Source organism: Sminthopsis crassicaudata, chromosome 1 (genome assembly GCF_048593235.1).
Source record: "Sminthopsis crassicaudata isolate SCR6 chromosome 1, ASM4859323v1, whole genome shotgun sequence".
Taxonomy (NCBI): Eukaryota; Metazoa; Chordata; class Mammalia; order Dasyuromorphia; family Dasyuridae; genus Sminthopsis; species Sminthopsis crassicaudata.
In genome coordinates, this window is record NC_133617.1 from 192,375,049 (window position 1) to 192,388,125 (window position 13,077).

Consider the following 13,077-nt stretch of genomic DNA (forward strand, 5'->3'; position numbering starts at 1 on the left):
TTCGGCCAATCTATAAACATAGATAATAATAATATATAGACATATATGTGTGTATGGGGGTGTATAAAATATATACATATATATATATATATATGTTTTTTTAAAATTATTCAGTTGTATCCAATTCTTAATGGCCTGGCAAACCACACTGTCCACGAGCTTTTCTTGGCAAAAATAACTGGAGTGGTTTCCCCTTCTCCAGAATGTCTTAGATACTACATAATAGTCTAGATACAGATACAGATATAGATATAGATATAAATATTTGCCCAATATTATAATATGAACAGTTAAGTTGGGACTAGAATTGAAAAGAGAGAGCAGGATTGATTGCCTTTGTGAAATTACCACAATTTTTTTTAGTTATCCCAAACTGCTTCCTAAAAAAAAGATTCTTTTAATACCAATATTTTTCAAGTTATATTCTATGGCTATTAGTTATAGAAAACTATTTCTTAAAGGGTTAAAGTTGAGGAATACCCAAATTCTACTGGAAAGACACATAGAGAATGTAGGCAGACTGTAAAAACACTTAAAAAAAAGATTTATATAGGAAAAACATATAAAATGTGTGAAAACAAAGAAAAATATTAGACACACAGTTAAAACAAGGGAGAACTGATTTATAGCATAAAGTGCTGCCTTAATATATATGCAATGTCCAAAAAAAAAAAAAAAAAAAAAAAAAATCCCACAACATCTTTTTCTCTGCATTCACATAATTGCCATCCAAATTCTGTTTTTCATCACCTCTTGCCTGAGCTTTTTCAATAGCCTCCTCACTAGTGTCTATGCTTCCAGTTTTTCCTCAATCCAAAGCACTCTCCATTCATCTGTCAGAGATTTTCCCAAAGTTCAGGTCTGACCATATAAAATGGTCTGAATGGAAATGGACTGCTCTCCAATGGTTCTCTATTAAGCAATCATTTAAAAAGAACCTAAGTACCTACTTAATGTGTACCAGAAGTTGTAGAGAGAATACAAATGCAAAAATAAAACTATTCCTAACCTCAAAGAAATTTCATTTTAATAAAGGAGACAAAGTGTGTGTCTACAGGTACATACAAAACATACAAAGTAGATGTAAGATAATCTTGGAGAAGATAGGAAGGTACTAGCATAACAGCTTCATAGAGAAGGTGGTACATGAACAAAGTCTTGAAGAAAACTAAGAATTCCAAAAGATGGAAGAGAAAAGGGAAAATATAGCAACAAGTAGGACCAGCCAGGACAAAAACAAAAAAGCAGCAGGATATGGAGGATTATCTACTAGCAGCTACAAGATCAATAAAGTAGTGCAATAGAGTAATAAGAAGGGAATAAATGATTAATAAAGTTATAAAGACAGAATGAGGCTAGTTGTGAAAAGCTTTAAATGATCAACAATGAAGTTAACACTTAATTCTTGAAGAAACAGGGAGGCAAAGAAAATTTCTTAACTTGCAGATGACATGGTTTGATATATCTTTTAGGAAATCTCTTTAGCAACTATGTAGAAGGTAGAATGGAGAAGGAAAAGACTAAACTAAAAAAGCAATTAGGCTGCTACTGAAATCATTTAGATGAGAACTGATAAAGCTTAAACTATCAGGGTGGCTGTGAGGAGAAGAGGTGCATGAGAACTGTTATGGAGATAGAAATGACAAGATCTGACAAGTGACTGGATATGAGTAAAGAAAGAAGATAGGAATGACACTAAGGTTCCAATCCAAGATGACTAGAAAAATGTTACAAACAGAAATATAAGCTAATCTGTTTGTCATTTGCAATCTTCTTCTACTCTGACCCCATCCTAGCTTTCTGACCTTCTTACACATTACTGTCTTCTCAGCATTATGCTTATATTCAAATATTTGAAGAAATGTCAGACAGAGAAGGGATTAAATTTATTCTGTATGTTCTAAAGGCAGAATTAGTATCAAAACTGAGATAGAAAACTACAGCAGATTTGAGTTCAGTCTGGAAATTTTTTTAAAATTATAAATATAAAGAGAAAAATTTCTCACAATGTTACGTACATCTTAGCAATGATTATAGTATATTCTAAAATACAGGTAATTGTAACTATTTTTGCTATATGGTTAAATTCACAAGAAATTAAAACTATCACTTATTCATCCTCTTATTCCCATAATTTTGCACAATGCCAAATAATAAATGTTGAAAATTTTTAACAGTTTTAAATTACAATTATAAAAAAATTTAAGTGGATTACTTCATAAGATTGTAAATTGTCTATATGGAAAGGAAGTTGAATTAGAAGAGTGCTAAGGCTCTCTCCAATTTTAAAAATCATTGACAAAATCAGGTAATGCATTGTCTTTCTTTCATGTGCCATCACCCAATTCAATTACATCTACCATTATAAAATTTAGCACTTTATTTGCTGTTTTATTATGATGCCTCCTCAACCAGATTATAAATTCTTTAGAAGGACAGATCTTTTTATGTTTTTACATAACTGAATAGTACCTATACAACCCAGCACAGAATAGTCAAGAGTACATGGTGACTAACAGAGCACATACAATTTCAAAACTGGAAAAGAATATTTTTCCTAGTCTTGTACAAATAATCACACTTAAGGAAAATTTTACCTTGTCCTTAAGACAAAGAAGCTCTTCTACCAACAATTTTTCATGCACAGATTACATATATTTTAATACTGATCATAAAGTATCAAATCATATATTAAAGCATTATTCGTTATCTAGAGAGTAATTTTAAAGTGTTTACAATTCTATAATTTTTTTTAAAAAAAATAAATGAATCGGAAATATATTACTAATCAATTAAAAGATTAATTTTTAAATTGTAAGGGATTATACTTAAAATGTATAACAGTTGCCAGCTAGCTCTCTAAAACAAGATCAATTCTAGAATAGTATTTTGCCCATCAAATATTCACATGCAGAAAAATGGCACTTTTTTATGTCCTCGAATCAAAGAAAAATAATTAGGAGACTATAGATTCTTAGATTTTTAATATATATATATATATATTTTTTAATAGTTTTTATTTACCAGATATATGCATGGGCAATTTTACAACATTGACAATTGCCAAACCTTTTGTTCTAATTTTTCCCCTTTCCTCCCATCCCCCCAGATAGCAGGTGGACCAATACATGGTAAATATGTTAAAGTATAAATTAAATACAACATATGTATACATGTCCAAACAGTTGTTTTGCTGTACAAAAAGAATTGGACTTGGAAATAATGTACAATTAGTCTGTGAAGGAAATCCGAAATGCAAGCAGATAAAATTAGAGGGATTGTGAATTCTATGTAGTGGTTCATAGTCATCTCCTAGAGTTCTTTTGCTGGGTGTAGCTGGGTCCATTCATTACTACTCTGTTGGAACTGATTTGGTTCATCTCACTGTTGAAAATGACCACATCCATCAGAATTGATCATCATATAGTATTGTTGTTGAAGTATACAACGATCTCCTAGTCCTGCTCATTTCATTCAGCTTCAGTTCATGTAAGTCTCTCCAGGCCTTTCTGAAATCATCCTGTTGGTCATTTCTTACAGAACCATAATAGTCCATAATATGCATATACCACAATTTATTCAGCCAATCTCGAATTGATGGGCATTCACGTAGTTTCCAGTTTCTGGCCACCACAAAGAGGGCTGCCAAAAACATTTTTGCACATACTCTCCCTTCTTTATGATCTCTTTGGGATATAAGCCTAGTAGTAACATTGCTGGGTCAAAGCGTATGCACAATTTGATAACTTTTTGAGCATAGTTCCAAATTATTCTCCAGAATAGCTGGATGTATTCACAATTCCACCAACAATGTATCAGTGTCCCTATTTTCCCACATCCCCTCCAACATTCTGCATTATCTTTCCCTGTCATTCTAGCCAATCTCACAGGTGTGTAGTGGTATCTCAGAATTGTCTTAATTTGCATTTCTCTGATTAATAATGACTTGGAACATCTTTTCGTATGACTAGAAATAGTTTCAATTTCTTCATCTGAGAATTGTCTGTTATATCATATCCTTTGACCATTTATCAATTGGAGATTGGCTTGATTTCTTATAAATTAGAGTCAATTCTCTATATATGGGAAATGAGGCCTTTATCAGAACCTGTGATTGTAAAAAAATTTTTTCCCAGTTTATTTTTTCCCTTCTAATCTTATCTGCATTAGTTTTGTTTGTACAAAAACTTTAAAATTTAATATAATCAAAGTTTTCTACTTTATGATTAATAATGATCTCTAATTCTTCTTTGGACATAAATTAATTCCTCTTCCACAGGTTTGAGAGGTAAACTATCCTATGTTTCTCTAATTTATTTACAATTTCATTCTTTATGCCTAGGTCATGAACTCATTTTGACCAAACCTTGGTGTACGGTGTTAAGTGTGGGTCAATGCCTAATTTCTGCCATATTAATTTCTTTTTTTATTTTTATTAATTTTATAATTATAACTTTTTTTTGACAGTACATATGCATAATATATATTTTTTTTTACAACATTATCCCTTGTACACCCTTCTGTTCTGAGTTTTTCCCCTCCTTCCCTCCACCCCCTCCCCTATGGCAGGCATTCCCATACATATTAAATATCTTATAGTATATCCTAGGTACAATATATATGTGCAGAGTCGAATTTTGTTGTTGTTGTTGCAAAGGAAGAATTGTATTCAGAAGGTAAAAATAATCTGGGAAGAAAAACAACAACAACAAAAAATACAGTGAGCATTTTTTTTTTTTGCCATATTAATTTCCAATTTTCCCAGCAATTTTTGTCAAACATCGAGTTCTTATCCCAAAGGCTGGGGTCCTTGAGTTTGTCAAACACTAGATTATTAGAGGTATTATTTTGTCCTTTGGACCTAACCTATTCCACTGATCAACTAGTCTATTTCTTAGCCAATACCAAATGGTTTTGCTAACTGCTGCTTTCTAATATAATTTTAGATCTAGTACAGCTAGTTCACTTTCATTTGATTTTTTTTAATTAATTTTCTTGTAATTCTTGACCTTTCGTTTTTCCATATGAACTTTGTTATTTTTTCTAGGTCATTAAAATAATTTTTTGGGAGTCTGATTGGTATAGCACTAATAAATAGATTAGTTTGGGGAGTATTGTCATCTTTGTTATATTTGCTCACCCTATCCAAGAGCATTTAAAATTTTTCCAATTAGTTAGATCAGACTTAATTTGGGTGGAAAGTGTTTTGTAGTTTTGCTCATATAGTTTCTGATTTTCTCTTGGCAGATAGATTCCTAAATATTTTATATTATCGGTAGTTGCTTTAAATGAAATTTCTCTTTGTAACTCTGTTGGATTTTGTTAGTGACATATAGCAATGCTGATGATTTATGTGGGTTTATTTTGTATCCTGCAACTTTGTTAAAGGTGTGGATTATTTCTAATAGCTTTTTAGTTGAATCTTTGGAGTTCTCTAAGTATACCATTATTTCAACAGCAAAGAGTGGTAATTGGGTTTCTTCATTACCTACTCTAATTCCTTTAATCTCTTTCTCCACTCTTATTGCCAAAGCTAGCATTTCTAATACAATATTGAATAGTAATGGTGATAGTGGACAACCTTGTTTCACTCCTGATCTTAATTGGAATGGTTGGAGTCTTTCCCCATTACATATGATGCTTATTGATGTTTTTAATAGATGCTACTGATTATTTTAAGGAAAAGTCCATTTATTCCTATACTCTCAAGTTTTTTTTTTTTTAATAGAAATGGATGTTGCATTTTGTCAAATGCTTTTTCTGCATCTATTGAGATGATCGTATGATTTTTGTTAATTTGGTTATTAATATGGACAATTATACTGATAGTTTTCCTAATATTGAACCAGCCCTGCATTCCTGGTATAAATCCTATGTGATCATAATGTATTATATTGGGGATGATTTTCTGTAGTCTTTTTGCTAATAACTTATTTAAGATTTTAGCTCCCAATATTCATTAGGGAGATTGGTCTATAGTTTTCTTTCTCAGTTTTCAACTGACGTGGTTTGGATATTAGTACCATGTCTGTGTCATAAAAGGAATTTGGTAGGACTCCTTCATTCCCTATGTTTTCAAATAGTTTATATAACATTGGAGCTAATTGTTCTTATAATGTTTGGTAGAATTCACCTATAAATCCATCTGGTCCTGGACATTTTTTTCTCAGGGAGCTAATTAATAGCTTGTTCTATTTCTTTTTCTGAAATAGGACTCTTTAAGCAATTTACTTCCTCCTCTGTTACTCTGGAAAGTCTCTATTTTTGGAGGTAGTCATCCATTTCACTTAGGTTATCAAATTTATTGGCATAAAGTTGGGCAAAGTAATTCCTTATTATTTCTCTAATTTCCTCCTTATTGGTGGAAAGTTCCCCCTTTTCATTTTTAAGACTAACAATTTGATTTTCCTCTCTCCTTTTTCTAATCAGATTTACCAAAGGTTTATCTTTTATTGTTTTTTCATAAAACCAACTCTTAGTTTTATTTATTAGTTCAATAGTATTTTTACTTGCAATATTATTAATTTCTCCTTTTAATTTTAGAATTTCAACTTTAGTATTTGATTGGGGGTTCTTAATTTGGTCTTTTTCTAGCTTTTTAAGTTGCAAGCCCAATTCATTGATCTTCTCTTTCTCTATTTTTTTCAAGTAAGCCTCTAAAGATATAAAATTTCCCCTTATTACTGCTTTAGCTGCATCCCACAAATTTTGGTATGATGTCTCATTGTCATTATCTTGGGTGAAATTATTAACTGTGTCTATAATTTGTTGTTTCACCCAATCATTCTTTAAGATGAGATTATTTAGTTTCCAATTACTTTTTGATCTATTACCCCTAACTTATTGAATGTAGTTTTTATTGCATTGTGGTCTGAAAAGAAAGCCTTTACTATTTCTGCCTTCCTGCATTTAATTTTGAGATCTTTATGTCCTAATACATGGTCAATTTTTGTATAAGTTCCATGAATTGCTCAGAAGAAAGTATATTCCTTTCTGTCACCATTCAGTTTTCTCCAAAGATCTATCATACCTAATTTTCCTAATATCCTATTTACCTCTTTAATTTCTTTCTTATTTGTTTTGTGGTTTGATTTATCTAATTCTGAGAGTGCAGGATTGAGATCTTTCACTATTATGGTTTTGTTGTCTATTTCTTCTTGCAACTCTCTTAACTTCTCCTTTAGGAAGTTAGATGCTTAGGAAGATATAGTTTTCTTCCTTATCTCTTTTGATTAGATCAATTTCTGCTTTTGCTTGATATGAGATAAGAATGAGTACTCCTGCTTTTTTGACTTCACTTGAAGCATAATAGATTCTGCTCCACCCTTTTACCTTTACTCCCTATGTATCTCCCTGCTTTAAATGTGTTTCCTGTAAACAACATATGGTTCTGACTTTTGATCCAGTCTGCTATCTGTCTCTGCTTAATGGGAAAGTTCACCCCATTCAAATTTATAGTTAAAATTGCTAATTCTGTATTTCCTGCCATCATATTATCCCCAGATTATACTTTTCTCCCTTGCCCCCCCCCGAACCCCTTCCCCAATATTAAACTTATGAGCCCCACTTGCATCATGCAGCCCTCCCTCTTTAATATCAATCCCTCCTCCCTGTAAATCCCTTTCCCTTTCTTGTTCCTTTCCTTATTACTCTTTTCCTTTTCCTTCTTCCTATCCCCCTTTTTAATGAGATGAGAGATAATTTTCTGTAAAACCAATATGTCAATTATTTTCTCTTTGAGCCAATTCTGATGAGAGTAAAGGTCACACAATGCTCCTCCTCCTCTCTAACTTCCCTCAGTTATGATAGGTTTTCTTTGTCTCTTTGTGGGATATAGTTTCCTTCTTTTTATCTCCCCTTTTCCCTTTTTCTGACACTATCCCCTTTCCATTTCTACTTCTTTTTTTTTTGTTATATTAGTAAAATCAAATTATACATGTAGTCTTAGTGTATATTCACAACAGAAATACGGTTCTCAAGAGTTCCTTTTACCTTTTTCTGCTTCCCTTGAGTCTTATGATGGGAGATCAAATTTTTTGTTTAGATCTGGTTTTTTTCCTTAGAACCATATGGAATTCATCTGTTTCATTAAATGTCCATCTTCTCCCATGGAAGAAAATGCTAAACTTAGCTGGGTAGTTTATTCTTCCAAGTTCTTTTGCCTTTTGGAATATCAGATTCCAGGCCCTTTGATCCTTTACTGTAGAGGCAGCCAGATCTTGAGTGACCCTTATTGTGGCACCTTGGTATTTGAATTGTTTTTTCCTGGCTGCTTGTAATATTTTTTCCTTAGTCTGATAGTTTTAAAATTTGGTCACAATGTTCTGTGGAATTTTTTTTTTTTTTTAAGGGTCCTTTTTAGAAGGTGTTGGATGAATTCTTTCAATGCCTATTTTACCTTCTGGTTCTATTACCTCTGGGCAGTTCTCTTTGAGGATTTCCTGTAAAATAGTATGTAGGTTCTTTTTTTCATCATAATTTTCGGGAAGTTCAATAATCCTCAGATTGTCTCTCCTAGATCTAGTTTCCAGGTCTGTCGTTTTGGCAAGTAGAGAGCTGACATTTTTCTCCAGATTTTCCTTTTTTTGGTTTTACTTGACTGATTCTTGGTGTCTCAGTGAATCATTCATTTCTATTTGTTCATTTCTGATTTTTAATGAGTTATTTTCTTCATTAGCTTTTTTTTACTTCTTTTTGTATGTGTCCAATTGAGTTTTTAAATGAGTTGTTTTGCTCTATGAAATTTTTTTTTTCCATTTCACTAAAATTGTTTTTTAGTGAGCTATTTTCATTTTCCAATTCACAAATCCTATTTTCTTGGGAATTTTTTATCTTTTCCAATTCACAAATCCTATTTTCTTGGGAATTTTTTATCTTTTCCAATTCACAGATCCTACTTTTCTGTGATTTCTTTACCTTTTCCAATTCCCTAATTCTGCTTCTCTGCACTTCCTATGAATGCTTTACCTTTTCCAATACACATTTCAGGAAGTTGTTTACTTTTTCCAATTCACATTTCAGGAGGTTGTTACTCTCTTGCATAGCTTCTCTTTCCTTTCCCCATTTTTCTTCTAACTCTCTTTTGAGATTTTTAATAGTCTCTTCTAGGAGAGCATTATTTGGGGTATTTGTCTGGAGGCTGTCTGCTATTAGTCTCCTCGGGGTTCCCGCTTTCTTTCTATACAGAAGCTATCAATTGTTCTCTTCATTTTTTTAAAAGCCTTCAGGGCAAGGAAGTTACCAACTTTCTCTGCAGAGCAAGGATGGGTATATGGGCAGTAACTTTCCTCTCAATGGGCTGCAAGGAGCAGCTGAGCTGCGGGAAGGCTCTGGGAAGAGCTCCACACCGAAGTGAGTAGGCCTGGGTATCAAGGGCCAGGATGTGTAAGTGCTCGGCAAGGAGCCCCACTGTGAGGATTAGTGACCGCCTTGGGTTTAGAGGTTAAGCAGCAAAAGTATCACTGCCCCCCCCCACCCCCAATGCTGGCTTTGAAGCAGTCGCCCTATTCCTCACACATGGGAAGTGTCTACTACCCCAGGCTGAGCCCCTCACTGTGCAGATGAGAGCCTGCCCCGAGCTGTGCCCCTGCTGTGTGTGATTGTCCCCCAACAAGAGCCCCCAGCTCCAAAATGTCCCGAAGAGCTGTGTTATGGTCTGTGCTGAGTCACTTCTGGTCCTAGGTGGGCACAGTCAGGTCCTCTCAGGCTCTGGTGTCCCTCAGAGTACCCTCTACTCCAGGATCCAACTTCTCTGCTGGTCCACCACTCTACAACTAAAGCAAAGCAGTCAGGCTATGGCAGAGAGCTCTATGTAAACCTTCCAACCACAGAGGCCCACCACCCGGCTCCCAATTTTATCTCTACCCTGCAGCAGTCTACTCCCACCACCTCAGGTCAAACCTTTTCTGGCGATATTCCAGATTCTCTTCGGCTGGTAAGTTGTTGTACTTCTAATCTTTGTGGGTTTTACCACTCAAGCGCTATTTTTGAGGCTTAATTAAATAGTTGGTAGTGAGGAAATGAGAGAACTTTAAAAATCCCGTGTGGCTTCTCTGCCATCTTGGCTCCGCCCCCCCCCCCTTCTTACAGATTCTTAAATGGGAAACTTGTCCCTTAGAAATTCTAAAATGATTCAAGATAAAAGTCAAGAGAAATTTTAATTTAAACATGCTAGTGAGGTATCTACAAGGTGAAGTTTTATTGAAAAACATGAAATAGATTACTTCCTGCTGGAATCTTTTCTCAATCACAGGATAAGATCTCCACATTTTATCATTGAATATATAATTTTAAAGTAATAAAATCTGACATTGGAAAATTCCATGGATGAACACAATGCTTTTGGAGGAAGTAGCAATATAAAATTTATAACTCTAGTAACATATGAAGGATAAAATAATTACATCTAAAAAGTCAGTTTTGAAGCATATTATGATGAAATTTGCATAAATGTTTTGTTTCCATTGATCTTCATCTTTGTTAAGAAGGACCGCAAGTTACCCACCAGGCCACACTAATGATTTTGGAGACATAAATCTGCCAAATCTAAATCAGAGCTGCTATAGCTACTAAGTATGCTTATTTTCCTTAATACTACAAACAGATCACTTTCAGTAACACATTTTGTTTTGTTCTGTTTTTCAGTATGTGAGAACAAAAAAAGGAGGACAGAGGGATAGGTAAACTATTAAAAAAAAAAAAAAAAAAAAACAACCTGAAGGGAAAAGCAACAAGAATACAAACACAAAGAAACATACAAACAAATACATTATCCACACATAGGAAAATCAAGTGAAAAAAAAAAAAATCAGGCTAATTTGAATTAAGAGTGATTGACCCCAAAGCTTAATAAAAAATGTTATGAGTGAAGACAGATAAAGGTTAAGTAGATATGTAGAAATAAATCATGGGTGAGAATGTGTATTTAATAAGAATTAACACTTATATAATGCTTTAAAATGTGCAAAGTCCTTTATACACATAATCTTATTTAGTCTCACAATAACTCTGTGAGTTAAGTATTACAGAAAAAAGAACCTGAGGAACAGAAATTAAGTAATTTTATTATGGTCTCAAAATTGATAACTGTCAGAAATAAGATTTGAACCTAGTTTTTAATTAAAGAGAAAATATAGAATGGAGAAGACAGTAGAGAGGTAAAAGAAGAACTTTTCAAATAAATTAAAAATTTAACAAAGAACAATTTTTTATTGCATAAAGAAAAATACTAAAAAGACTTCAATTTACACAAGTTGTTTCCTAAGTATGTGCCATGACCATAATGGGGATAAGGTAATTAATTAGCACTTTATTATCTAATCCAGTTCCTTTTAGCTTTGCCTAACTCAACTCCTACTCTTCAAATAGGGAATTTCAATATAAGATAAAGGAAATTCAAATAGTAACTAAGTAATCTTAACATCACAACATGTAAAGACAATAATAAGTATGCGTTTATTACCAAAAAAATGAGAGATGTGACCATATTTGGTAGATTCCACTGGGGTACCATTCCAGAGTTAATTATCCCCTGACTCTCTTTTTTAGTCAAATCTATGATTTCATTAAATACTTCCTGCATGGGGCAGAGCAGCAATGCTTTTTCTAGGCAATTTATTACTTTTCTATATCTAGAGGTCTCACACAATAACTGTTAGAAGTGGGACTTGAACCAGGTCTTCCTGATTTGAGGGCCAGCGGTATTTAAATCTCCTATACCACAATGTCATTCACTTTATCATTTATTTTCATAAAACTTTTGTGAAGTAAGCAAAGCACAGATAACTTCAATTTGAGAAAACTGAGATACTAACAGATTAAGTGATTTCCTCAAGGTCACAGCCTATTAACAGATCTGAATTAGAGTCTTAATCTCCTGATCTATGATTTCAATCTTCTGTAATTCAGACTACAATTCCTTTCCCCTCATGCATTCTACTACAAACAGAAATGGCCAAGTTTTTACATGTTGAAGTAACTTTAAAATGTGCCAACAATTTGTAATTTTTTCATTACATATTTAACAAATGCAAATAGATGAGCTGCATAAAACCTATGTTGCAGACAGCAACAAACCATTGAACTTCCCTCAGAATTTGCTTCCTTTTTACCCTTTACTCATAGCATACTTTTTGCTTTTCAGTTTCTAATGTTGAAAGTAACATTCTACTTCTGGTGCTAATCCTTTCTCCTCTTCTCTCATGAAGCAATGAAATTGTAGAAATTGGAAGCTTCTGGTGTGTTCAATAAATTTAAAAGGCCATTTTTCTTTGTAAAGATAAAGTTTTAAATGCTAAGATACAAATTATCAGGGAAAGCAAGCAATAAGTGCTCTCTGAAGCATACAAACTGTACTCTAAATTTAAATGGATTTGACAAGTCTGATAATGGAAAATTAACTCAGATTTCTAGATCAAATTAGACTACAGCTTAAACTACATAATTTAAAACCCATTTAATATAGATGACCAACAAAAATCTAAATTTCTGTACATTATATACAATGTTGTATAAAATATTTAATTAAAATTCATATTCCAAACAGATTCAATGTAAAAATAAAATTTGCAAACATTCCATATTGTAAGTAGCTATGTTTATAATCTATAATATATTAAAAATTCATCAACCTTTTCCACTATGATGAGGTCTCCAACTTGTATGTCTGAACTCTTAACTTGCACTTTACCTTAAAAAAAAAGAAGAAGAAGCATAATCAACGTAGGCAAACATCAGTACACCAGAGTTCAAATTTTAATTGAAAAATAATTAGGGAAATAATTTTTTGAAAAATGTTAAATCACTTCAGAAATATCTCCTTAGATATACCTCTGAAAGAAATTCATTTCAGAAAATCAATCACTGACAGATGCTTATTTGAATAATTCAATTACTATACAGAAGTTAATAGGAATAACAACAAATATAATGAAAACAGTAGTAAATTCTTGAGGTTTATCAAAAACATTAAGAGTTCTATTATAGATTATCAGTTTAATTTTCATTACTCTAAATCACTGACTAATCAGTGATAAAAATATATATATATATATATATATATATATATATATATATAAA

The 13,077-nt window shown here is 32.6% G+C and overlaps 1 protein-coding gene across 4 annotated transcripts in view; it reads right to left on the reverse strand.

The window, feature by feature from the left end:
• Positions 1-13,077, reverse strand: part of ATP9B (ATPase phospholipid transporting 9B (putative)) — a 448,624-nt gene that overhangs the window by 334,853 nt on the left and 100,694 nt on the right. For all 4 annotated transcript variants that reach the window (XM_074273531.1, XM_074273522.1, XM_074273514.1 and 1 more), the window contains exon 6: positions 12,630-12,688. In XM_074273531.1, the coding sequence (XP_074129632.1) occupies positions 12,630-12,688 (59 nt within the window). The remainder of the gene's footprint in view (positions 1-12,629; positions 12,689-13,077) is intronic.